A 27,142-nucleotide genomic window follows, 5' to 3' on the forward strand; every position below is an offset into this window, starting at 1 on the left:
CTGGATTCAGCCCACGGGGCTTGTGTTTGACACATGTGCTCTAGACCAGTGTTCTTCAACCTTTTTACACCCGTGGACCGGCAGAAATAAAAGAATTATTTTGTGGACCGGCAAACTACTAAGACCGAAATAAAAAAAACACATTTTCGCCCCGTCTCCGCAAGCTTGGTCCCCATAAACCATCTGATCCCATCTGCACAAGCTTCAGTTATGATTTTATATTGAATGTATTTTATTAAAGTATAAAAAGAAACAATATTCTGTACAATTGTCATTTTATAAATATAAATATTCAGAGCAAAGGACCAACAAAACCCCTGTCTTCCCTCCCCTTCACATATATCCCCTCTATTATCAAGAAAACTGAACAAGCCAAATTATTACAGAATGCTACACAGAAATATCATGCTAACAGAATACTGCAGTCACACATGATAGGAATAGTGTTAGGCTTTGCAGTCCCCAGTTATGTCTCTAGCAGGATATATATTTCAAATCTGATATATTGTAATGACAAAATAGAAATAAAATGATTTTTTTCTACCTTTTGTGGTCTCTGCTTTCATCTTCTTTCCACTCTTCCTTCCAGCGTCTGTCCATTCCATCCACTGTCTGGCCTCTCCCCCTTCCATATATATCTGACTTCTTTCTATGCCCCTCTCCCCTTTCCATCCAGCCTCCTCTCTCCTTTTTACATCATTTATTCCAGCTTCACTGCTTTCTTCATTTTTATCTCTCCTACACCAGATCTAGCATCTTTATCCCTCTCTCATTTCTCTGCTGACCCCCTTTCCAGCATCAATCTCTCTCTACTTTCTCATTCCTGTCTCTCCCCTTTCCCTCCTCTAATCTCCCTGCCAGCTGTTTCCTTCCTTTTTTCTTTCTCTCTTCCCTCCTTCTCCCTATCCAACAGTAGCTCTTTTCCCATCTCTTTCCCTCTTCCCCTCCCAGCAGCATCTCTCTTTCTACCTCCCTCCAGGTGCAGTAGCAGCTCTCCTTTTATCCAGCAGCTTCCCAGCCTCCAACAGTGGCTTCCTCTCCTTCCAGCAGCTCTCAGTACTTGCCTGCAGCAGTGATTTCCTTAGGCAGCCTTGGGTCCGTTGCCGCCTCTGAGGAAATGGAAAGTTGCCAAAGTGAATCACTGCCCTGGTAAGTACAGAACTGCTAGGAGAGGAGACAGCCACTGTTGAAGGCTCCCTGCACATTCGCGACCCCTTCAAGCCGGCAAAAACAGCTTTGCACCGCAGGCCCTGCTGCCCAAGATGAGCCGGAGGCATCCTACCCGCTGCATCCTGCACGTGGGCAGACTCTCAGTACAGACGCTGCTGATGGCCCCAATCCACATGCTGACGCCCCCCACGCACACTGACCATCTCTCTTCTACCTGCACCTTCCCCGGGGTCCTCTTCGGCGACTCGGCAGGGGCAGCGATCAAGACAGGCTGCCGACGTCGGGCATTCCCTCTCTGAGTCCCGCCTATTTTGTTTCAACTTCCTGTTTCCGCATAGGCGAGACTCACAGAGGGAATGCCCGACGTCGGCAGCCTGTCTTAATCGCCCGAGGCTGGGAGGAACAGAAGATTTCCGCGAACACCACTGGGGCAGGAAATTTAACGGTGTCCATCTCGCCGGCCCTGCGCGGACTGGCAGGAATTTTCTGCGGACCAGCGGTTGAAGAACTGTGCTCTAGACGAAGCTCGTAGACAACTGAGATTTCACCCCCCGCTCTTACCCCTCCTTTCAAGGCCCCCTTTTATTCCCTCCTCCTGATCCCCTTTCAACCCCTCTTTGAAAGTCGCCTAGAGCCTGAATAGGTATGTGCAACACACATAGAACCTAACGGATGTAGCGGTATATAAGAAATAAATTACATTACATTACAAATAGAAGATTAGATTAGAATACAGTAGTACTAACTTTCAAAATGATGTAAATCCCCTGAATTTCCTAATGTTTTAATTTTATCTTCTATAAGATATACAGTGGAACTTGAAACTTACCCCGCCATCCCCGCACCCCCCCATCTGGCACCAGCACATAGCCCAAAGGATATGCCGGTGCCGCTTGAAGAACTTCCTGCCTCTGCCGGGCCTTGAGCATGCATCTGCACTATATTTCTCTATTTTATTATAGTTGTTACTGAGGTGACATTGCATATTTTAAAGTCATCTGCCTTAACATCCTTGAAAATCCCCCCAAATATAAATGATAATTAGCACTTTCTCTGCTTACTGTATGCTTTGTGTTTTTTTAATTTTGTGGTTATCATTATGCATTAATAAGATTATATTGTGTGTATATGAAAAATGAATAGAAGAAATTGCATTACAATTAGTTAATACTAATACAATTAGTTAATACTAATACAATTAGTTAATACTAATTGTTATGGGGTGAAGTCAGGGGCGGAGTTTGGGCAGGGGTACTCGGTTGGTATTTGTTTATTTATTTTATTTATTTATTTTATTTATTTAGATTTTTATCCCGTCCTCCCAATAGCTCAGAACGGTTTACAAATGAACATACACAGTGCGGAGTAACTAGACATATAAGTAGTACAACAGGTTTAGTGGTTGGATTTATAGTTTTTAGAGAGAATTGAATACAGGGAGATTAAGCAGAGAGAGAGAAGGGGGAAATACCGTAGTTTAATTTACGGAAAGTTATAAGCATATAGATGCAAATTTTTAGTGGATAGAGTAAGAGAGGGTCATACTGGAGTTTCGGGAAGGAGATAGGAGAGTGGAGGGTGGGGCTTAAGGGGGGGAGAGACAGAGGAGATCTTTAATTGAAGAGGAGGGTCTTTACCGATTTACGGAATGCTAGTAATGAGTTCTGTTGTCTAAGTTGGGGGGGAAGTTGGTTCCAGAGGTGTGGAATGAAGTGGCTGTAGGATCGTTTGTGGGCAGTTTCTGTGAGCAGGGATCTTCCGGGGGGGACGCATAGGCGTGTCTCTGACTTTGAGCGGAGGGTGCGAGTGGGGTTGTAGATGGGAAGTTTGGATTTTATGTAGGAGGGGGTGGTGGAGTAGATTCTCTTGTGGGCAATTGTTAGGGCTTTGAAAGTACAGCGTTGGCTAATTGGGAGCCAGTGTTCAGCATGGAGTGCCGGGGAGATGGAATCGCGGTAGTTGAGGTTGTGTAGGAGGCGGATGGCTGCATTTTGGACCCGTTGGAGGCGTCTGATATTATTTTTGGTTAGTCCGTTAAATAGCGAGTTACAATAATCCATTCTGGAGAGGACATATGCGTATAGGAGTTGGGCGAGGTCTGGTTTGGAGATGTAGGGTTTGATCCTTTTCAGTTGGCGAAGGTAGTAGAAGGAGGTGGAGACTACTTGGGATATGTGGTTGGATAAGGATAGGTGTCCGTCTAGGGTTACTCCTAGGCTGCGAACTTGATCTGCTGCCGTTAGTCGAGTGGAATCCCATGTTAGTGTAGGTCGTAGGTATTTGGTGTTTTTGTTTCTGATCCATAGAAGTTCGGTTTTGGATGCGTTAAGTTGAAGCTTGTTGTTTGACATCCAAGTTTTCATGTCAGTGAGGCAGAGTTCGAGGTTAGCAATTTGGGATGGCCGATTTTCGCCTAAGGGGAGGAGCAGCTGGATGTCATCTGCATAAGAGTTAGGCTTAGGGGGTACTTGGCTTGAAAAGGTTGAGAAATACTGGTATAGAGGACCATGTTTGCTGCCCTGCAGATCTTCTCAGAGGAGATAGCTTTAGCTTCAGCCCACGAAGAAGCCACACGGAAACAGGAGACTGTTTCCCAGAAAGCATGTAGGCTGACGAAAGGGCCTAATGGATCCATCTGGATATTGAGGCCTTAGCAGTGGGAGTGCCTTGCTGGACAGATTATGTCAACACAAACAAATGGTCAGAAAGACGAACTCATTTGTGACCACCAAATTTGTTTTTAAACAAAGACAGACTACTTGAAGTTGTGTTATCAAGTCAGCTTGAAATCCTTCCAATTTTGTTAGTATTTAAATTTATAATTAACCCTATCAAAAAAACAGTTTGTAAACGTTATTGAATATCAGGAAAAAAAAAACAGATGGGAAATAAACAAATGAAAAACATGCTTTAGTATCACTTAAGATATACAGTCATCATTATTTAATGTCATTTAAAAACAAAAATATTTGCTTTGAATTTCAAAACTTTTGTGCAAACATTAGTTCTTTCCAAAACAGACTGCTAATATTGTTTATATTAATTGCATGAGGGCCTAAAGGGGTACACTTCAATATATACAAAATGCTGCTGCTAGGTTAATCTTCTCTACCTCTAAATTTAAATGTTACACCTTTTTCTATACAGTTACACTGGTTACCAGATGAGTGCCAGATCTATTATAAACTTTGTGTCATTGCTTTTAGGTCATTATATGGGAATGTGTCATTGCTTTTAGGTCATTATATGGGGATTTGTCCCCTATATGTTACACTTTCAGTGGCTTCAGGAAATAAGGATGAAGAAATTCTTATTAGGCTTTCCTTCAATCAAATCTGTAAGATAGACTATTCTTGCAAAATTTATACAATCTTACCAAGCAATGTCTATATGGAATTTGCTTCCACTTTCCACTTTTCTATGTTATGGAAATTGTTAAATACTTTTTTATTTAGGAAATGCTTATTGTAAGTAATTTAAAGATTTAATGGAATTCCTGAAGACTATTCAGCTTTCTTTTTGTTAGCCGCTTTGAACTCAAGTTGGTAAAATGTAATGTATAAATTTAATGTAATCAACAAAACCCTGCCCCCCCCCCCCCAGAAGATGTAGGAAAATTCAGCAGTACCTGAATGGTGTAGAAAGCACTGTGTTTGGAGTCTGGATAACTTGTCTCTGTGGAGTCACACCAGAGAAGTCACTCTCATGAAGAGGAGTATTAAGACCGCCTTTCAGAGGAGTGTCTACATTTGTAAGGGCCATCAAATTCTGGGCTTCCTGTTAAAACAAAATATTTCTCGGTTAATTACATTGCTTTGTACAATTAACCTGGTTTGTTTCAACAGCAGAACTTAGAGAAAATAAAGAATGGACAATATAGAACTTTTGTTTTCAAGATTCATATATTTGTTTTAAAAGTTATTAGTCATAGCTTTTTCTTCTGTTGTACAAATCATCACATCAGTTCAAGTTATGCAATTATTTTTAACCTGGATTTTACGTTTACTTTAAATGACTATGTGTTTGCAGAGAGAGAGAGAGAGAGAGAGAGAGCGAGAGAGACGAACTGAATCTTTAAATAACAGAATTTTTTTTTTTAATCTTTATTTGTTTTCATATCTTACAACAAATGTGTAATATTCAATCAAAAATAACTTTTACAAATCACTTGACATTCTTACTTATAATCATCAAAGCATAAAAGAATCCCTCCCCTGCTTAATCCCAATCAAAGATTTCCCACCCCTGTAACTTTGCCTGTAACTTTTTCAAAATTTTGTAAATCCGTGTTCATCACGGACCTTAATTAATGGATGTGAACCGCCTAGAACTTTATCGGTATGGCGGTATACAAGAATAAAATTATTATTAATAATAAACCAGTTAAAACAAATATCATATATCCCAATCCCACCCTACTTATAACAATATGTAATAAAAAAAAGGGTAGCTAAGACGTCTGATCATTAGAATATGTAATCAATGGCCCCAAAATCTTTTTAAACTTGTTATAATTTCCTTGCTGTATAGCAAGCACTCTCTCCATTTTATTTGACAGACTGAATTCCACCAAAAGGTATAATTAAGCTTAGTATAATCCTTCCAATTTCCAGTAATATGTTGAATGGCAACCCCCGTCAATATTAGTAAAAGTTTATTATTATAACAGAATTTTTTATAATACTGTGTACAGTATAGTTCTCTGCTCTCCTTGTTAAGTTACTCCTTCGTGCCATCTGGCTGGCAAAGGTTTCTATGGAGAACACTGCTACACATGGTCTCTGCTGCTAGTTTACCTGTAGCACCTGGTAGCACCTGGTAGACTTATGAATGGGACATATCAAAGCAGTACCCATTAAGGGTGGGACCCCCGAAGGGCCGACAACAGAACACGTTCACCGAATACCGCGTCTCGACGCTCTTGAACATCCACACGGTAGTGTCTGACAAAGGAATGCAGAGAAAACCAAATTGCAGCCTTGCAAATATCCACTGGAGGCACTAGAGAACACTCAGCCCAAGAAGCTGCCTGATCCCACATGGAATGAGCCTTGAGAAACTCTGGAACAGACTTTTTCTTCAGAAGATAAGCAGAAGCAATAGTATACTTAATCCAGCGCCAGTAGTGTACCTAGCATATGTGACACCCGGGGCCCATCATTTTTGACACCCCCCCCTCAACTGTATGAAAACATGATTTTTAGTAACAATCCACACGTCACACATGAGTAAGTACCTAGGAAAAGGCAGCATCTTACATACTGCAATGAGCAGTACAACATCAATACACCCATTGTAAAACTAAACAAGCCAGACTAGTACAGATCAATCCTGCAGTCAATCCTAACAAAAAACCATGTCTTTCGAACACACAGAACACAGACAACACCTTCGCCTAGTATGGAATATGTCATCACAAACTAACCCCTCCATCTTACAAAACTGTAGTGTGGATTTTAGCTACGGAGGTAACAGCTCTGATGCTCATAGAATTCTGAGCATCAGAGCTGCTACCACCACGGCTGGCGCTAAAAAACGCTCCACAGTTTTGTAAAAGGGGGGATAAAATAGAAATATATAGACAAAGGTTAAATTGAACCAGCAAGAAGCTGGACTCTGCATACAATACTCCACAGAAACAGTGACACATGTCTCCTAAAGCAATAAATAAATAGAAAAAAATTTTCTACCTTTGTCTTCTGTGGTTTCTGCTTTCCTCATCTTCTTGTAACTCTCTTCCTTCCATCCACTGTCTGCCGTCTCTCTTCCCCTATATGGCATCTTCTCTCCTTCTATGCCCCTTCCAGAAACTGTATGCCTCCCCCTTCCATCTCTCCTTTCACCCCCATTGGTCTGGCATCTCTCTCCTCTCCTTCCCTCTCCCACACCTCTCCTCTGCAATCCCTTTCCCTTTTTCCCTCATTTTCTTTTTCAATTTATTTTCTGCATCTGTCTAATTACGTTCTTACTACCCTCTCATCAATGTCCTTTTTTACTGTCTACCTAAAGCTTGCCACCTCTTTCCCTCACCCCTCCAGTGTTTCCCTAACTCAATCCTTTTCTCCCCATGTGCCCTCCTTTTATTTATCCCCTCCTTCCATCATGTACCCTCTTTCTCCAACCCTTCCATGTAGTACCTTCTCCTCTCTCTGTCCACTTCCATCCAACGTCTGCTACCCTCTTTCTCTCCTCCCATTTCCTTCCTGCATTTGCTCCCCTATCTCTCCCATCTGCACTTCCATCCAGCATAGGCTCTCCACTACCATCCAATGTCTGCCCTTTCTCTCTCCATCCACCCCTCTTCAATCAGCATCTGCCCCCTTTCTTTCCCTCCAATATCCTTCCCCCTTATGTCTCTCCCCTTTCTCTGTACATCACTTCCATCAGCACCACTCTTCCATACCACCCTGCCCCCTTTCTTTCCCTCCACCACTCTTCCATTCCAGCAGTCCTGCTCCTTTCTCTCCCTTCATGCAGCAAGGTCCGCGATGACTGTAGCTTCCGGCTGCCAGTCCACCCCACTCCGATGTACTTGCTCTGGAGCGGACTCGGCAGCCGCATGCTGGAAGGTCCTGCGATGACTCGTCTGCTAGCTCTGCTCCAGAAGAAGTAAGTTACGTCGGAAGGGGTGGACCCAGCAGACGCAGGGAGTTGCGGCAATATCCCACAGTGACTGTGTCTGCCGGGTCCACCCCCTCCGACGTAACTTACTTCTTCCGGAGCAGAGCCAGCAGACGAGTCATCACGGGACCTTCCTGCACCTCAGTGCGGCTGCCGACTCTGCTGCAGAGAAAGTAAGTCAGAGGTAACGTGACCATTTATTTTTTTCATCAAAAGGGGACATCTATTAATTGACTGTGTATCCTTTCTTTCATTTCTTTCTTTCTGCACTCAGGCCCAATAATTGTCCCTTTCTAATCCTTCCCTCCCTCCTTCTTTCCCATGTCCTTAGTGCCCCCAGTGCCTCCTTCCCGTGTCCTTAGTGCCCCCAGTGCCTCCATCGTGTCCTTAGTGCCCCCCAATGCCTCCATCCTTTGTGCCCCCAGTGCCTCCTTCCTATGTCCTTAGTGCCCCCAGTGCCTCCGTCCCGTGTCCATAGTGCCCCCAGTGCCTCCGTCCTGTGTCCATAGTGCCCCCAGTGCCTCCTTCCCGTGTCCATAGGGCCCCCAGTGCCTCCGTCCTGTGTCCAGCGCCCCCAGTGCCTCCTTCCCGTGTCCATAGTGCCCCCAGTGCCTCTGTCCTGTGTCCATAGTGCCCCCAGTGCCTTCCAGATTTTGTCCACCCCGAAAGCCAGCCAGCCTACCTATCTCCCTCCCTCCCTGCTGTGCTAAAGCCAGCCAGTTTGCCTGCCTACATCCTTCCCTCCCTGCCGCGGAAAAAAAAAAAAAAAGCCTCTCTCTTTCCTTTCCCCCGGTCCGCGCCCCTGCAGTCTTACCTCCCCGCTGCTGCTAATCGCCGACAAGCTAATCGCCGACAAGAAGTCTTCTTTCCGACGTCAATTCTGACATCGGAGAGGACGTTCCATGCCAGCCAGGCAGTGACTGGCTATCCCAGAACATCCTCTCCGATGTCAGAATTGACGTCGGAAAGAAGACTTCTTGTCGGCGATTAGCAGCAGCAGCGGGGAGGTAAGACTAATGTGACCATTTATTTTTTTCATCAAAACGGGACATCTATTAATATTCAGTTTCACCCTAGCCCCACCCCCAGCCCCGCCCCCAATTTCTTCCATTCATTTTCATGTACACACAATATCTTATTAATTCATAATGGTAAACATAAAATATATTTAAAAACCACAAAGCACACGGTATGCAGAGAAAATGTTAGTTATCATTTACGAGTTTCAGGGATTTTTTCAAAGATGTCAAACAGATTACTTTAAAATATGCAATGTCACCTCAGTAACAATAGAAAAATAGACACATATAGTGCAAAATATAGACAGCAGATATAAATTCTCAAAACAGACACATTTTGATCACTAAATTGAAAATAAAATCATTTTTCCTACCTTTGTTGTCTGGTGATTTCATGAGTCTCTTGGTTGCACTTCCTTCTTCTGACTGTGCATCCAATCTTTCTTCCCTTCTTTCTTTTGCATCCAACATTTATTTCACAATCCAGCCCCATCCTCTTTGAGTCCAGGTCTCTCTCTCTTTTCCCTCTATTATCCTCCCCAGATCCATTGTCAGCTCTCCTTTGTACCGTTGTTCCAGGTCTCCCTCTCTCTCCCTCCCTCTCTGTCTGAACCTCCCATAGTCCTGCATTTTCCTCCTGTCTTTCCCCTTTCGTCCAGGCCTTTCTCTCTGTAGTCTTTCTAATCTGCTTACAACACCCCCCCTTTCTCTGCCTCTTTCTCCCCTTCTTTCCTTCCTCCCTCCCAGCAGATTTTAGCATATCTCCTCCTTTTTCCCCTCAGATCCAGTATCTGTCTCCTTCCTCTTTTCCTCCTCCTAGGTATGGTATCTGTCTCCTCCCCTTCCCCCCTGCTCTGGCATCTCTCTGTCTGTTCCTTTCCTCCCGTTCTTCCCTTGTTTTCCTTCTCAATTTATTTTCTGTCTCTGTCTAAATTCTTTTTTTATTATTCAGTCCTCAATTTCCCTCTTTCACTGTGTCTACCTATAGCTTGCCACCTCTTTCTCTCACACCTTCCAGTATCTAACTCTATCCTCGTTCCTCAATCCAGCATGTGCCCTTTTTTCTTTCTCCTCCCCACTTCCCTCCAGCGTCTGATCCCCCTTTCCCCCACACTTCCATTCAGTGTCTGTCCCTCTCTCTACCCCTTCCATCTACTGTTCACCTTCTGTCTCGCCCCTTCCAGTCACTGCCCTCTCTGCCCTTTCCATCCAATGTCTGCCTTCTCTCTCTTCCATACATCTTCTTTCTTTCTATGCTCCTTTCATAACTATCTATCCTATGCCTCTTCTCTCCTTTGTACATGATTGATTTCAGCTCTGCCACCTCTCCATTTTTTTCTCTCTGTCACCACCCGATCCCCTATGCTCTGGCATCTCTCTCTTCTTTCCTTCCTTCACACTCCACAGTCTGGTATCTTCCCTACCCTGATTCTCTGGCATCTCTCTCCTTTCCTTTTCTTCCATCTTTCCCTCTCCCTCTATGCTCTGACATCTCCCCCTTCCTTTTCCCTTAGGCTGGTATACCTTCCTCCTTCCCTCCAAGCCCTGGCATCTCCTTTCATTCTCTCCCTCATCTTCCTTCTCCCTCCAGCTGGGTACAGCAACACTCTCCCCTGCAGCTCTGGACTTCCCCACACCTGCTCCCCCAAAATTGCCATGCTTCGGTTCATCTTCTACCTTCCTCCCTCCCCCCGCGGGACTCTGCGGCACCATCAGCTCTTATTGCCTCTAACGCCGGCCCTGCAGCTCCGGACTTCCCCACATCTGCTCCCCCCCCCCGGATCGCTATAATTTTAAATGTTATGGCAGCCGCGGCGCTGTATCCGTCAGAGGAGACTTCTAACCTCGGCCTGCCCCGGAACTCTTCCAGCAGCAGCCGCCCGCCTAGGCGGAAACAGAAAGTCACTGTTACAGGAAGAGTTCCGGGGCAGGCCGAGGTTAGAAGTCTCCTCTGACGGATACAGTGCCGCGGCTGCCATAACATTTAAAATAATAGCGATCCGGGGTGGGGGTGGGGTGGGAGCAGGTGTGGGGAAGTCCAGAGCTGCAGGGCCGGCATTAGAGGCAGTGAGAACCGGACAGCTAAGTGTCCAACATCGCCTTCAAAAACGGGCCATCTGTGCACCCCCCCAAGGCGTGCACCCGGGCCGGACCTCCCCGCCCCCCCTTGGTACGCCACTGTCCAGCGCGCAATAGTATCCTTAGAAACGCCATCCCCATTACGAGGACCCGCGAGAAGAACAAAGAGATGATCTGATTTCCTAATCTCCTGTATCCTCTGCACATAAGAGCGAAGGATACGACTGACATCCAACTTGCACAACTGTCTCTGCTCGGAAGAGCCCTCCCGGCTACCCAACACCTGGAGAACCACCACCTGATTTACATGAAAAGAAGGAACCTGATTTACATGAAAAGTAGGAACAGACCTCAAGACAAACTGCTCCCTAGAAAACTCCAAGAAGGAAGCCCTACAAGAGAAAGCCTGCAGCTCAGAAACACATCTAGCTGAAGCAATGGTCACTAAGAAGACCACTTTAAGAGTAAGGTCCTTCAAAGAGCAGTTGCCCAACGGTTCAAAAGGTGGGTGTACTAGAACAGACAGAATCAGATTCAGATCCCATGATGGAATAGAGGGTCGCACAGGAGGCTTGAGCAATTTGACCGCCCACAAGAAGTGAGTCACATCAGCAACAGCAGTCAAACACTGACCTTTCAACAACATACGAAAGGCTGACAAGACCACAAGTTGAACCTGGAGATTAGACCAAGCCAGTCCCCTGTCTAGGCTATCCTGCAAGAACTCTAAGGTGTCAGGCAGGGAAGTTTGAAAAGAGATCACTCCATGTGCAGCACACCACTCCTCAAATAGACGCCAAGCCCTCACATAAGCCCGAGAGGTAGAAAACCTCTGGGACCCCAAGAGAGTTGAGATTACTTTATCTGAATACCCCTTCTTACCTAGGCGATCCCTTTCAAGAGCCAAGTCATAAGACAGAAGGGACCCGGATTGAACATTGGAATGAGACCCCGAGTCAGAAGGTCAGCCGAGAAAGGAAAAGGAAGAGGATCCACGTACCACGGTCGCCTGGGCCAATCCGGAGCCACCAGGACCATAAGGTCTGGATGTCGAACTATGCTGAGAAGAACTCTGCCCACTAATGGCTACGGAGGAAACACATACAACAGCCCCTCCGTTGAACTAGAGCATCCAGGCTCTCGGCCTGATCGTTTCTGCGATGACTGAAAAAGCAGAGTGTTTTAGCATTGACACTTGTGACCATCAGGTCCATGAGGGGCTGACCCCAAGACTGCACTATCAACTGAAAGGCCACAGAGCTTAGACATCACTCTCCGGGATCTAGCACGTGACGACTGAGAAAGTCCACTTGAACATTCTCCACTCCAGCTATGTGGGAGGCTGAAATGTCCTGAAGATGAGACTCTGCCCAGACCATGAGCTGAGCCGCCTCCATGCCACCAAAGTGCTCCTGGTGCCCCCCTGATGATTGACATAGGCCACCGCCGTGGCATTGTCCAAAAGAACCCTGACTGACTTGCCCATCAGAAAGGGCTGGAAGGCTAACAACGCCAGACGGATGGCTCTGGTCTCTAAAACACTGATCGGCCAAGAAGCCTCCTCCGTGGGCCAGACCTAGACACTGAGCTCCCCAACTGAGAAGACTGGCATCCGTGAGCAGTACTGTCCACTTTGGCTGGTCCCGACTCGTCTCTTGTACAAGATGGGAGGTCTGGAGCTACCAACAAAGACTGCACCGAGCCAAGCCTGGAAGCCGAACAGGATGATCCTGTCTGTGCCTCCGAGGTGACCACCTCCGAAGAAAAGCATACTGAAGAGGACGCATGTGGGCAGAGACCACCTCACCACATTGAGGGAAACTGCCATTGACCCCAAGACTTGGAGGAAATCCTGTGCCTGAGGACACCGGGATGCCATAAAGAGGCAAATCTGAGAATGCAATTTACTTACCCGGGCCTCCAGAAGGCCTTCCCCAAGGAGGTGTTGAACAGCACTCCTAGATACTCCAGGCACTGAGATGGAGACAACCGGCTCTTGGAAAGGTTGCCTACCAATCCCAGCGTCTGCAGAAACTCCACCACCCGAGCTGTGACCCAGGTGCTCTCCTGGAACAACTTTGCATGAATCAATCAGTCGTCCAGGTAGAGATGAACTAGAATGCCCTCTTTTAGTAACGCTGCTGCAACAACCACCATCACCTTGGTGAATGTCCGTGGAGCCATGGCCAGATGAAAGGGAAGTGCACAGAACTGAAAATGTTGCCCCAAGATCGCAAAGCGCAGGAAGCAATGATGGGAGGCCCGAATAGGCATGTGGAAGTAGGCCTCCGTCGGATCTAGAGAGGTCAGAAACTCCCCCGGCTGAACCGCCAGAATCACAGACTGCCGAGTTTCCATGTGGAAGGAAGGCACGTGAAGAGCCCTGTTGACCCTCTTCAAATCTAGGATAGGCCAAAAGGTCCCTTCTTTCTTTGGTATCACAAAGTAAATCGAGTACCCACCTGTGCCCCACTCTTGAGGGGGAACGGAACCACCGCATGGAGATCCAACAATCTTTGAAGGGTCTGCTTCCACTCCACCTGTGAGGGGGAAGCGAGAAAATGATATGGCAAACGACGGGCAAACTCCAGAGTATAGCCGTCCTAAATCACCTCCAGAACCCACTGATCGGACGTGATGTCTGCCTACTTTGGAGAAAAATCTCGCAGCCTGGCACCCACTGGAACCAAGACGGGCACCAGCAAGGAGTCACTGGGCAGGGCTGGCGGCAGGGGACCAGGCGATGGCGCTGCCTGCACCCCAGCAGGCTCCACGAAAGGACTGCATGTGCTGAAAGAACCTGCCTCTAGAGAGCTCAGGAGACTGAAAGGAGGCAGCCCCTTGACCAGGGCGGAAGTGGCGGAAATTACGCCCACGAGCAGCCCCACCTCAAGCTAGAGGCCTAGGCCTATCCTCAGGCAAACGAGGCACTTTAGAATCAGTTAGAGTCTGAACCAACTTGTCCAAGTCCTCACCAACCAAAAAGGACACTTTAAAGGGAAACTTTGTCAACTTAGCTTTGGACGCCGTATCCGCCAACCAAGTGCAAAGCCACAAGGTACTGCGTGTTGCCACTCCTAAAACCAACAACTTGGCAGAAGCTTGCAAGAGGTCATACATGGCATCTGAAAGATAAGAAGCACCTAATTCAATCTTTGCCACTTTAGCAATTCTCAATCCTCAGATTTACTGTTAAGCACATGCTCGGCCCAGAGGAAACATGCCCTAACCACCAGCCCGCCACACATCATTGCCTGGACCACCAGAGCTGTCACATTAAAATTCTGTTTAAGGAAGGACTCCAACTTATGCTCTTCAGGGTCCTTCAAGGCCGCACTGCCCTCAACAGACACAGTATGCCTCTTAGATATGGCCGAGACTACCGCGTCCACCACAGGCGACTTCAGAGTGTCCCTATCCCCTTCAGGAATAGGGTACAGGCAGGCCATAGAACGCACAAAATGAAAAGGAGTTTCCGGCACTTGTCACTGTGCGAGCATAATGTCCCGAATATCCTAATGCATAGGAAAAGAGCGGGAAGCCGAGCGGATCCCCTTAAACAAAGGGGTCCACCATACGCGGGGGCTCCGACACAGTGTCCTAAAAGTGCAAAACCGAGGAGACTTGAAGAATTAACTTGTGAAGCTCTTCTCGCTGAAAAATGCGCACCACAGGCGCATCCTCACAAGCAGGGGGGTGCTCGAACCCCTCACTGGCGGAATCCGGCCTCCCAAGAGCATCCTGGAAATCTTCCCAAAGGTCCAGGTTCACATCAATACTATCTTGTTCCTCTGGGGAAAAATCCTCATCCCAAGAGACCCTCGGGCGCTTGGATGAGAGAGTAGTAGAGGGGGACAAAACCGCCGCTGTATGGAGCCGCACCGGGGAAGACATCGAGGGCAAACCCCCCCTCACCCCGAGACCCCCCCACCGCTCCGGCCTGCACAACGCTTGCACAGGCAGGCCGGAAGTACCTCGCGTCTGGAGCACAATGAGCATTTTTTTACCCTTAAAAGTGTTCATTGTGCTGCAAAATGCCCTAGCTGTAATAAAAGTGCTGGTTAGATGAGAAAAACAATACAAACAGTTTTAAAGGGAATTGAGCCCTTTAGACCGGCATACCTCAGGATTTTTTCTTTCTTTTCATTTTTACTTAGTCAGAACAGACTCCACGGCTCTCAAATTTTTCCTTAATATGTACAGTACAAATGAAGAGTGGGAGGGGGGGGAATTCTGAATTTTATTAAATGTTTGGATCAGTAGAAAATAATATTTTATAGGATATATTTGATTGCATATGTTATGGTACGGGTGGGAGGGAAGGGGTTAAATTTTATGTATTAATGTTAAATATGATAGAAATTCAATTGATGTATTTAATTTCAATTGTCAATTATTGATACACTTGTTGTAAGATGTAAAAATGAATAAAGATTTACACACACAAAAAAAAGAACAATGCATTACAAACCCAACAGTATCTTATCTACACAGGAAACACCTCTCTCGCATGCGTGCTGTTCACCTTACCTGCAATATCCTGTCCTGTGCTGCTGGTGTTTTAGGGGTTCTAAGGGCAATGCTGCTGTTGGTCATGCTATATTCAGACAATAATGTGCTGGATGCAGAATTGGTAATTCCTGATTCTTCAGCTGTTTGGCGTGCAATCTCACTTGCTTGGCCTATTTTCACAACTTCTTCTAGCTCTGTATCTGAAATCTTGAAAAACGAAACAACCAAGAAAGCCTTTATTAAAGATGTTATGTACTGTACACTTAAAGCACCGCTGAGAATAACAGATATGACTCATTTCTTATTGTAAGAAGCAGCACTGATGAAAACAGAAATTAGATAAAATAAATTGCTATGAATGTGTTTTTAAGATTACTGAGTACTATCCTGTGTTCTACCAAGTATTAAAAAAACTAAATAAAATAGCATGTTGATTTTTAAAGAATACATAATATTTTTCCTGCTACCAGTTCTAGCCCCAAAATAATATTTTAAAGCACTATGAATATTTCGTTAATCAAACTACTCAACTGGCTCACACTCCTCTCACCCGGATTCAACAGGATAAGCAGGACATTACTCCATACCACTTGGGTGACATTATCAGACGGAGCCTAGCACAGACACTACCCAGCATTCCACAATCTTCAGAAGCACTGTACTGTACATGTGCAGGAGCCACCCAACTTGCATGAAAATAGCAGTCTTTTTTCTTCTGTAGAGCAGAGTAATTTCCTCAGCGCAATCAGCGCAATATTTCTCTCTTTAGTACCTTCCCTTAAGGTATGTGGGACCTTTCTTCATTATTATTATTTTTTATTGTTTCCTAATCCCCTCCTACAGTAGCTCCATAAGGTTTTTCAGCCCATTTAAGTTTTCTTTGCTTTGAGTGGTTTTCAGGTTTATTTAAAATTTAATAATATCGCTTATAATACTTCTAAGCGATATACAATTTAAAAGCAGGGATACAATATTACAAGTTAAGAACATATACCAAAACAAATAAGGACCAACATAATACAGAAGGGTCAAGGGTAGAAGCACAAATTGGGTTAATAGGGGAAATGTCTGTAGCCTCTTATGATTTTTGTTTCTTTAAAAAGAAACATTACATTTAAGGATTTAATTTTAAAAGGCGTCTTTGTATAAGAAGGACTTCCTGGAGCTCTTGAAACAATCGTCCTTCTTAGATCTGAGCACCCTGTTGGGTACTTTTTTCATTAAAAAAAAAAAAAAAAAATCGGGTCATTTTGATTTCATGTTGGCTATTTTTTGCCCTGATGTCCTTTAAAATTTCCAGTGATATTAAGGGGGTGTTCTTGGTGTGGCAAATTCATCTGACTGATGCTCAGAAATGCTGCTTGCCATGCTTAAAACCTAACCACAATGCCTCTAATTGTCCCCTCTAAACCAAAATGCTAGAAGAAACCCCACCCCCAAAAGAATCAAGAGGCCCAGCATGAGAAACTTTTGTCGCTTCTAAGTCTGGCATAAACACTGGTATTGGTTCCCAGGGATGGAAGAGCTGAATTAGACACTGAGGGCACACCAGCATAAAGGAGGTTTCCAGCTACCTCAACATTGGATGCCAGTAGAGTCCTGCTGAAGAGAGCAGCTTTGGACCAGACACTAGAATTTGATGCCATTCTTGTCCTTATCGAGGGATCTTGATGTCCTGCATTCAGCAAAGGCAAAAGAGTATAGACATCAGACCCTCTCGAAGCATAGTGCATGGAGCTCCTGGACAATGGCACTGCCTATACCCAAGAAGAATTCATGCAGAGAGGACAGCACTTCCTCCATGGAGTTGATTCTGATGCACCAATCTCCTTACCACCAGGATCAGCCTTCCAATTCAGCTCCATCATCCTTGCAGATTTTTCCTGTACAAATATCGCCCTCACCTTTACCTATGCTTGTCCAAGAGGAGAGGTTCAGGGTCAAGTTTTAAGTTCAAGTTTTTATTGTAGGAGGAGTTGGAGCAGATATCATCTCGGAGACTATGGCTCCACACCAACCAATTCTGGAGCCTCATGCTCTGTCCACCACCCGTTCATCAACACCAGTGCCTCACCAGGTACAAGTGTTGGAAAAGGCGATGCTCCTCTCCAATTCATCAGGAAAGGAAGCTTCCCCAATGTCCAGGAAAGGATCTATCCCTCAAAGCTCTTGCAGGTGGATACAGACTTAGCCTTCTCATGAGGAGTATTTCGAAAAGGCTGACTCAGACAAATCATGGGCATCTAAGGTTGAACTACAGTTGTACTTGGAGAAGGGCTTCTCTCCCCTCCCAGCCCAACCTCCGCTGACTCGGCTCCCTTACCCTTTCTGATCCCCGCCTGTGTTGCGGAAGCGTGAAGACTGAGTGGCGGCAATCGAGGTGGCGAGAACGCGGCTCAGGAGACTGTGAAAGTGTTGGTGTGTGGCAGCGCTCCACGAAGCCTTCCTCCCGGCCACCACCACCAGCACCAATCGGGGCAGTGAGGACGCGGGCAGGGAGAGAGCTTGCCTGCGCTTCTTCCAGTGGTTGGTGAGTGAGGGCGGGAGGAGGGGAGTGGCTAGAGTGATCCCTGCCGAAGCGTTCTAAAATGGAACGCGGCCACGGATCAGAAATCACAGCAGCAGGGATCACGAAGTTTCAAGAGCGCATGCGCGCTCTAGGGTTTTATTATTATAGATTAATTGTCCTATGTATATACACATATAATACTAGGTTTACTATTGCAGCTAAATACTCTATACACTTTTTTTTTTTACACACCACTTAAGGAGGTTAGCCATTTCAACTAAATATAATCTATTTACATGCATCTCTGAAAGTTCTAGTTTCCTCTCTCTATCAACTTTATAATTTCAGTTGAAGTAGTTTGAGAAAAGGATAGTCTTTATCCCTTTCTTGAATTTTCTGGTGCTGTTTTCTAACTTTAATTCCTTCGATAGGGCATTCCATCATGTTGGGGCCATTACCGAGAACATTCTTGAAGGTATTTGTAGTAAGGACTCTTGGCTCAAGTGCAGAGCACGCTTGGGCGTATAGTTATTTAGTCTGGCCGCTAGGTATTGCAGTTCCGAGAAGTGGACAGTTTTGTGCGTCAGCAATAGGATTCTAAATTTCACCCTGCTCTCAATTGGAAGCCAATGTAACTCTTTCAGTAGTGGGGTGGCTCCCTGAGTCCTTACCGAGTTCCTCATTGAAGTTGCAGCACATCTGCACATGCTGGGAGTGCATGTCTCTCTACCTGAATGACTGGATGGGTCAATAGCACATCAGAAGATGGTGTTCAGGAATCAATGCAGAGAACCATTCAGGTGTTGGAGCTACTAAAGCCCATCTCCTTCCAGTTCAACAAATGGAATTCATTGGAGCTCTGCTAGACACAGTTCAAGCTGAGGCCTTTCTTCCAGACACCGACAGTTCAAGCTGAGCCTTTTCTTCCAGACACCAGGGCCATATTACGGCTCACAATGTCAGATACAGATTGAGAGCTTTAAGTCTGTCCCCATATGCCTTATCACAAAGACCACACACCATTTTAGTAGCCTCCTTCTGGACTGACTCCAGAGTTAGATTCAAGAATCCAAACAATTCTGCAAAACTGTCTGACCGAACCAACAATCATGTCGAGAATCCTGTTCAAGACAATAGTGAGGTGAATGTGTGGACTAAAGACCATATTGCAGCTTTGCAGATATCCTTAATGGGTGAGCAGCCATGGATCTGACATTGTGAGCCACACATTCACCTCACTATTGTCTTGAACAGGATTCTCGACATGATTGTTGGTTCAGTCAGACAGTTTTGCAGAATTGTTTGGATTCTTGAATCTAACTCTGGAGTCAGTCCAGAAGGAGGCTACTAAAATGGTGTGTGGTCTTTGTGATAAGGCATATGGGGACAGACTTAAAGCTCTCAATCTGTATACTTTGGAGGAAAGGTGGGAGAGGGGAGATATGATAGTCATTTAAATACCTACATAATATAAATGTGCATGAGTCGAGTCTCTTTCATTTGAAAGGAAACTCTGCAATGAGAGGGCATAGGATGAAGTTAAAAGGTGATAGGCTCCGGAGTAATCTGAGGAAATACTTTTTTTCTGAAAGGGTGGTAGATGCATGGAACAGTCTCCCAGAAGAGCTGGTGGAGACAGAGACTGTGTCTAAATTCAAGAAGGCCTGGGATAGGCACATGGGATCTCTCAGAGAGAGAGAAAGAGATAATGGTTATTGTGGATGGGCAAACTAGATGGGCCATTTGGCCTTTATCTGCCATGTTTCTATTTTGTTCTTTTCCAGGCTGTACCTATACTACAGGAATGTAGATAAGTACTAGACTGATTAGTTCCTGGTTGGCCTTGCCTGTTGCTACTGCCTATTGACAGTTATTTGTTGTTTTCTCTAAGCCTTGGAGCTAGTAATTCCAATATGTGGTAAGTAATGTCCTGTTTGTCCTCAGAGAAAACAAAGTTACTCCCGTGTAGCAGGTGTTCTCCAAGGATACACATTACCACATACCTTCCTACCTGCCCTAAGAGTTGTATTCCTTAAGCTTTTTTTTTTTTTTAATGTAACTGCTTGTCCCATGTGAGTTGGAAGGGAAAGCACCTGCACATGTGCAATACAGTGCTACCAAAGGCTTCTGAAGATTCTGAAATGCTGGATAATGTTCATGCCAGGCTCCATCAGATGTCACCACATGCCCTCAGAGAACATCTGCTACAAATGACAAACTTTGCTTTATTTCATACTCTAAATAGAGTGAATGTTCCCCAGAGTTTATTAAATAACTACATAGAATTACTGTAAGCATTCTTAGAGAAAAACTGCAGGCTGTCCATACAGGGCTGACATTCAAAGGATTTGCATGAGCATCCTTAAGAGTGCCATGACAAATCAAGATTTCAGAGTATTCCTCTGGTCATCATTAGCTAGAGATCTATTGAATATACAGTTAAAGTTCACCTGATAAACACAAACATAGTATATGAAAGAAGGAAAAGAACATATGGCCTATCCAATCTGACTATCCAAACCAATTGCTCTGCTCTACAAAATCAATCAATTGCTTTGCCTCAAAGATCCTCAGTTCTTGTCCTATGATTTCTTCGATTTAAATATTGTCCTTGTTCCCACCATTTTCACAGAGAGATTGTTCCAAGTTAATATTGATATACATTTTTATTAGTGCATCTCAATGGCCACGACTTTGGTCTTGGAGGCTAAAATGTACGGTATCAGCATCTATGAGACAAACTTGGATTTTTCTTTTACATAGAGCTTTCTGGACCCCTGTTCGAGTACAAAAAATAGATAGCTCTAGGTCAAATAGATGCTGGCACTGTCATGTTGAAATTGGGACATTAGATCATCTTTTATTCTATTGTCCATTCATCTTAACATTCTGGAAATCAATCTGGCCCCAAATAAATAGGATGTTAGAAAATCCGGTAGCCTTGACATATGATACCATATTATTTGGAACAACTATGAGAGCAAGAAGTCAAATATCATCAAGTAATAACAAACTTCTTTTTATTTTAACTGGAATAGCAATACAACAAATCACATTCAATTGGAAAAAACATGACAGATTAAATTATACATTCTGGTGGAATTCTGTATGTCATATATACAAAATGGAGCTCACTATAGCAACACAAAAAGGACATATAGATAAATTTCAAAAAATATGGAGACCATTAACTGAATATTGTAAAGAATAATTAATTTTCCCATGTATAGAATTTGATTAGAAGAAAAAGGGATCATATCTCTAAATATTATATAATATATTAATACTTGATTTATAATATGAAATATGGAAAGAATAGCATTTAAAAATTTTATTCATGTATTACTGAATAGAAGGGAGGGGGGAGGGGAGGGGATATTATTATATTAACTAAGAATTATATAAATTTAGTTTTCTGAAATATTAGTATGAATTTATATTGTTGATGTAACATATGAAAATGAATAAAGATTTCTCATTCAGTATTGATAGGGAGGGAGGGAGGGAGGGGAAATTATTATATTCAATAATAATTATATTAATTTAAATTTCTTACATAATATTATAACTTTATAAAATATTGATTTTCTAAAGAAATTTTTAATTTGATATTAATCTGTAAGTTAATCAAGTGTGATTATTCAAGTTTATAATGAATTTATTTAAAACACTTGTTGTAACATAAGAAAATGAATAAAGATTTATAAAACAAAAAAAAAGATATACATTTTTATTGCATATTCCAAATCTGAATTTTGGTCACAAGTTCACATGAGCTGTTTGGAATCTCTTATAAGATGTGTATACTATAAGCATAGGTGCCTGATTGTCAAAGAAGTTCAGTGATAAAGACTGATACTATTTGTACCGTATTTTCGAGGATATAACGCGCGCGTTATACGCGTTTTTACCTACCGCGCATACCCCTCGCGCGTTATATGCCTGAGCGCGGTATACAAAAGTTTTTAAACATAGTTCCCACCCCGCCCGACGCCCGATTCACCCCCCCAGCAGGACCGCTCGCACCCCCACCCCGAACGACCGCTCGCACGCGCTCCCACCCGCACCCGCATCCACGATCGGAGCAAGAGGGAGCCCAAGCCCTCTTGCCCGGCCGACTCCCCGACGTCCGATACATCCCCCCCCCCGGCAGGACCACTCGCACCCCCACCCCGAAGGACCGCCGACTTCCCAACAATATCGGGCAAGAAGGGAGCCCAAACCCTCCTGGCCACGGCGACCCCCTAACCCCACCCCGCACTACATTACGGGCAGGAGGGATCCCAGGCCCTCCTGCCCTCGACGCAAACCCCCCTCCCCCCCAACGACCGCCCCCCCCAAGAACCTCCGACCGCCCCCCCAGCCGACCCGCGACCCCCCTGGCCGACCCCCACGACCCCCCCACCCCCCTTCCCCGTACCTTTGGTAGTTGGCCGGACAGACGGGAGCCAAACCCGCCTGTCCGGCAGGCAGCCAACGAAGGAATGAGGCCGGATTGGCCCATCCGTCCTAAAGCTCCGCCTACTGGTGGGGCCTAAGGCGCGTGGGCCAATCAGAATAGGCCCTGGAGCCTTAGGTCCCACCTGGGGGCGCGGCCTGAGGCACATGGGCCCAACCCGACCATGTGTCTCAGGCCGCGCCCCCAGGTGGGACCTAAGGCTCCAGGGCCTATTCTGATTGGCCCACGCGCCTTAGGCCCCACCAGTAGGCGGAGCTTTAGGACGGATGGGCCAATCCGGCCTCATTCCTTCGTTGGCTGCCTGCCGGACAGGCGGGTTTGGCTCCCGTCTGTCCGGCCAACTACCAAAGGTACGGGGAAGGGGGGTGGGGGGGTCGTGGGGGTCGGCCAGGGGGGTCGCGGGTCGGCTGGGGGGGCGGTCGGAGGTTCTTGGGGGGGGCGGTCGTGGGGGGGGGGGGGGGTTTGCGTCGAGGGCAGGAGGGCCTGGGATCCCTCCTGCCCGTAATGTAGTGCGGGGTGGGGTTAGGGGGTCGCCGTGGCCAGGAGGGTTTGGGCTCCCTTCTGGCCCCAACTACACAAAGGTACGGGGAAGGCGGGTGGGGATGTCGTGGGGGTCGCGGGTCGGCTGGGGGACGGGCGGAGGTTCTTGGGGGGGGCGGTCGTTGGGGGGGAGGGGGTTTGCGTCGAGGGCAGGAGGGCCTGGGATCCCTCCTGCCCGTAATGTAGTGCGGGGTGGGGTTAGGGGGTCGCCGTGGCCAGGAGGGTTTGGGCTCCCTCCTGGCCCGATATTGTTGGGGAGTCGGCGGTCCTTCGGGGTGAGGGTGCGAGTGGTCCTGCCGGGGGGGGGGGATGTATCGGACGTCGGGGGGGCATCAGGCTTTCAGGATGGGGACAGACCTTCAAGGGGGGACAGGACTTCAAGGGAGGACAGTGCACGGAAAGTCAGGGGGGGTGAACGGAGAGTCGGGACAGCGCACGGAAAGTCAGGGCAGTGCACGGAAGTCAGGGGGGGTGAACTGAGAGTCGGGACAGCGCACGGAAAGTCAGGGCAGTGCACGGAAGTCAGGGGGGGTGAACGGAGAGTCGGGACAGCGCACGGAAAGTCAGGGCGGGCGAAAGGAGCGTCGGGCATCATGCGCGGTATACCCGTGAGCGCGGTATACAAAAGTTTTTGTACATGTCATCGTGATTTCTGCGCGCTATACCCGTGTGCGCGTTTTACACGGGTGCGCGTTATATCCGCGAAAATACGGTAATTGATAGCAGGCATCAGTGATTGCAGCATGTATTTCTGTGATGGTTCAACAACTTTAAGCATTTTAGAATTGTTTAGTATTGTCAGTCATCATTGTTTACTATTTGGTTCTTTGTGAGAGTTCAATTTACTTTGAACAACATGAACACAGTAACAATATTCTCTGATTTTTCTGGTATAGCGGGGGACAAGACTTTTTTTTTAAGATTTGTTAGTGATAGGAGGAAGTGCAAAACTGGGAGTTGTGAGACTCAAAGGTAAAGGGGAGAAACATGTGATCAAGATAAGGCTGAATTGCTTAACAAATATTTCTGTTCTGTGTTCACAAATTAAGGGCCGGGATTAAGACAACAGATGACAAAGTCAAATAGAAAAGGAGATGTGGAAAATCCTAAATGATTTTCAGAGAACTGTGTTCATGGTAGTTAATGGTAGACAACATGATAGGTCTGTACATCTGAGAGTATTGAAAAACTTAGGGAACTTCTAAAAGATCCACTGGCTGATCTTTTCAATACTTCCCTAGTCTTGGGAGTGGTACCAGAGACTGAAGAAAGGCAGATGCGAGCCCTCTCCACAAAAGAAGTAAGGAAGAGGTAGGGAACAGGCTGCCAAATCCTGTGATAAGTAAGTTAATGGAAACGCTTTTAAAATAGAGATGTTTCTGGAATCCAGTGGATTACAGGACCTGAGACAACATGATTTCACTAAAGGCAGGTTTTATCGGAGAAATTTGATAAATTTCTTTGGGTACCCAGAGAGTTGGATAGAGGAAGAGATCTAGATGTGGTGTATTTAGATTTTAGTGAAGCCTTCGACATTGTTCTACACATACATCTAATAAATAAAATTGAGTGCCCTTGATATGGGCCCCAAAGTGACAAACTTTGGGAATTGGTTGAATAGAAGGTGACAAGGCTCACTCTGAGGAAAGGGAAGTTACCAGTGGTGTGCTGCAAGGTTGTTCTTGGACCTGTTCTTTTTAACATTTTTATAAGTGATATTGCTGAAGGTCTGTCTGAAAAAGGTTTGCCTCTTTGAAGATGATACCAAAATCTTCAATAGGGTAAACACCCCTGATGGTATGGACAGCATGAGGAAGAGCGAAGCTTGGTTCAAACTTTGGTAGTTAAAATGTAATGCTATGAAATGCAGGGTAATATTATTTGGGATGCAAAATCCAAGGGAATGGTACAATTTAGGGGGGTGAAGAATTTTTGTACATGAAAGAGGAGTGGGACTTGGGTATGATCATATGTGATGATCTTAAGGTGGCCAAACAGGTAGAAAAGGTGACAGCAGAAGCTAGAAGAATGCTTAGATGCATAGGGAGAGGAATGGCCAGTAGGAAAAAAGGAAATAATGATGCCCCTGTATAAAACTCTGGCGAGACCTCATTTAGAATTCTGTGTACAATTCTGGAGACTGTATTTTCAAAGGGATATAAACAGGATGGAGTCAGTCCATATGAAGGATACTAAAATTGTCAGTGGTTTTGTCATAAAGTATATGAGGACAGACTTAAAGATCTCAACATGTTTACTCTGGAGGAATGTTGGGATAAGGGTGATATGATAGATATTTAATAACTACATGGCATAAGAGTCTCTTTCAATTGAAAGAAAATGTTGGAATGAGGGAGCACAGGATGAAGAGGAAAGACTAAGAAGTAACTTCAGAAAATAGTTTCAAGTTTATTAAGGTTTTTATATACCGCTCATTAGAAGACTAAGCAGTTTATAAATAATTGGTGGGGAGTAAAAGTAAAAAAAAATTACATAAGATTACTTAAAATTGCATCAAAATACATAAAGGTAAACATAATAACAAAGACAAAGATACAAGAAGGTAAAAAGGTGGAAGGACCATGGAAGAACTACAATATCTTAATAGAAAAGAAAGTGAGGGAAAGTTACAAGTGGAAAAAGAATAAAGGAATTTTACAAATACCTCTTTGATTAATTTTGTGAGTATATCTTTTTTTTTTTTTAAATTCGATACACCTTAATGTAAGATTAGGTTTTTACCTTCGATAATCTTCTGTTAATCCCTGTAGGATTCCATTCGCAATCTGGGAGTTGCAGAAATAGACACTTTTTGAGCATGTGCTCCTTCTACCTTAGAGAGAGAGTTAGAGCCACCTACAGTTTAGTCCCAAAGCCAAGCAACCATACCGAAACCTATCCAGGACAAATAAAGAGGCACGGGGGACTCTCCTTGGCAACAAACAATTTCTGTTAACAGCAGCTCTACAAAATATAATAACCAAAGCAAAAAGAAGCAGGCTAATCCAAAAAACTGTAAGTATACCGAGAGAGCGGGTCATATGTAATCCTACAGGGACTAACAGAAAGAAGATTATAGAAAGTAAAAACCTAATCTTCCATTCTGTTATGTCCCTTCCGGATTTCATACGCTAGGTGACACATCAAAGCAATGGTAGCAGCTAGGAAGGGACAGGAGAGCCAGCCCTCAACACCGGGGTCCCAAAAGTCACATGAGAGCGAGGAATGCAAACAGGATGCTAGGAATTATTAAAAAAGGGATGGTTAACAAAACTAAGAATATTATAATGCCTCTGTATCGCTCCATGGTGTGACCTCATCTGGAGAATTGCGTTCAATTCTGGTCTCCTTATCTCAAGAAAGATATAGTGGCGCTAGAAAAGGTTCAAAGAAGATCAACCAAGATGGTAAATGGGATGGAGCTCCTCTCGTATGAGGAAAGACTACAACGGTTAGGGCTCTTCAGCTTGGAAAATTGACAGCTGAGGGGAGATATAATTGAAGTCTACAAAATCCTGAGTGGAGTAGAACAGGTACAAGTGGATCGATTTTTCACTCTGTCAAAAATTACAAAGACTAGGGGACACTCGATGAAGTTAAAGGGAAATACTTTTAAAAAACCAACAGGAGGAAATTTTTTTTCACTCAGAGAATAGTTAAGCTCTGGAACGTATTGCCAGAGGATGTGGTAAGAGTGGACAGCGTAGTTGGTTTTAAGAAAGGTTTGGACTATTTCCTGGAGGAAAAGTCCATAGTCTGTTATTGAGAAAGACATGGGGGAAGCCATTGCTTGCCCTGGAATGTTAGTATGGAATGTTGCTACTTCTTGGGTTTTGGCCAGGTACTGGATTGGCCACTGTGAGAACGGGCTACTGGGCTTGATGGACCATTGGTCTGACCCAGTAAGGCTGTTCTTATGTTCTTATGCCACATACAGTCAGTAAAACCAGGTAAAGATATGAAGAGAGGACCAAATAGCCACCCTGCAAAATTCATCTGGGTGGTTTACGCGAGATGCTGCTCATTACACAGCAACACTTCTAGTCAAGTGAGCCTTAAGAAAAACGAGTCAAAACAAATTTTATAAACCATAGAAACATGAAGGCAGATAAAGGCCATCCACAGTAACCATTATCTCTTTCTCTCTCTGAGAAATCCCACGTGCCTTTCCCAGGCCCTTTTGAATTCAGACATAGTCTCTGTTTCCACCACCTCTTCTGGGAGACTGTTCTA

At 45.1% G+C, this 27,142-nt stretch overlaps 1 protein-coding gene across 3 annotated transcripts in view; it reads right to left on the bottom strand.

Moving 5' to 3' along the window:
- The window catches only part of CDC5L (cell division cycle 5 like), a 175,799-nt gene that overhangs the window by 64,864 nt on the left and 83,793 nt on the right, over positions 1–27,142 (bottom strand). For all 3 annotated transcript variants that reach the window (XM_033935886.1, XM_033935887.1, XM_033935888.1), the window contains 2 exons: positions 15,420–15,608; positions 4,799–4,947 (listed from right to left, as the gene is read on the bottom strand). In XM_033935886.1, the coding sequence (XP_033791777.1) occupies positions 4,799–4,947; positions 15,420–15,608 (338 nt within the window). The remainder of the gene's footprint in view (positions 1–4,798; positions 4,948–15,419; positions 15,609–27,142) is intronic.

This window comes from Geotrypetes seraphini, chromosome 3 (genome assembly GCF_902459505.1).
Source record: "Geotrypetes seraphini chromosome 3, aGeoSer1.1, whole genome shotgun sequence".
NCBI classification, from domain to species: domain Eukaryota; kingdom Metazoa; phylum Chordata; class Amphibia; order Gymnophiona; family Dermophiidae; genus Geotrypetes; species Geotrypetes seraphini.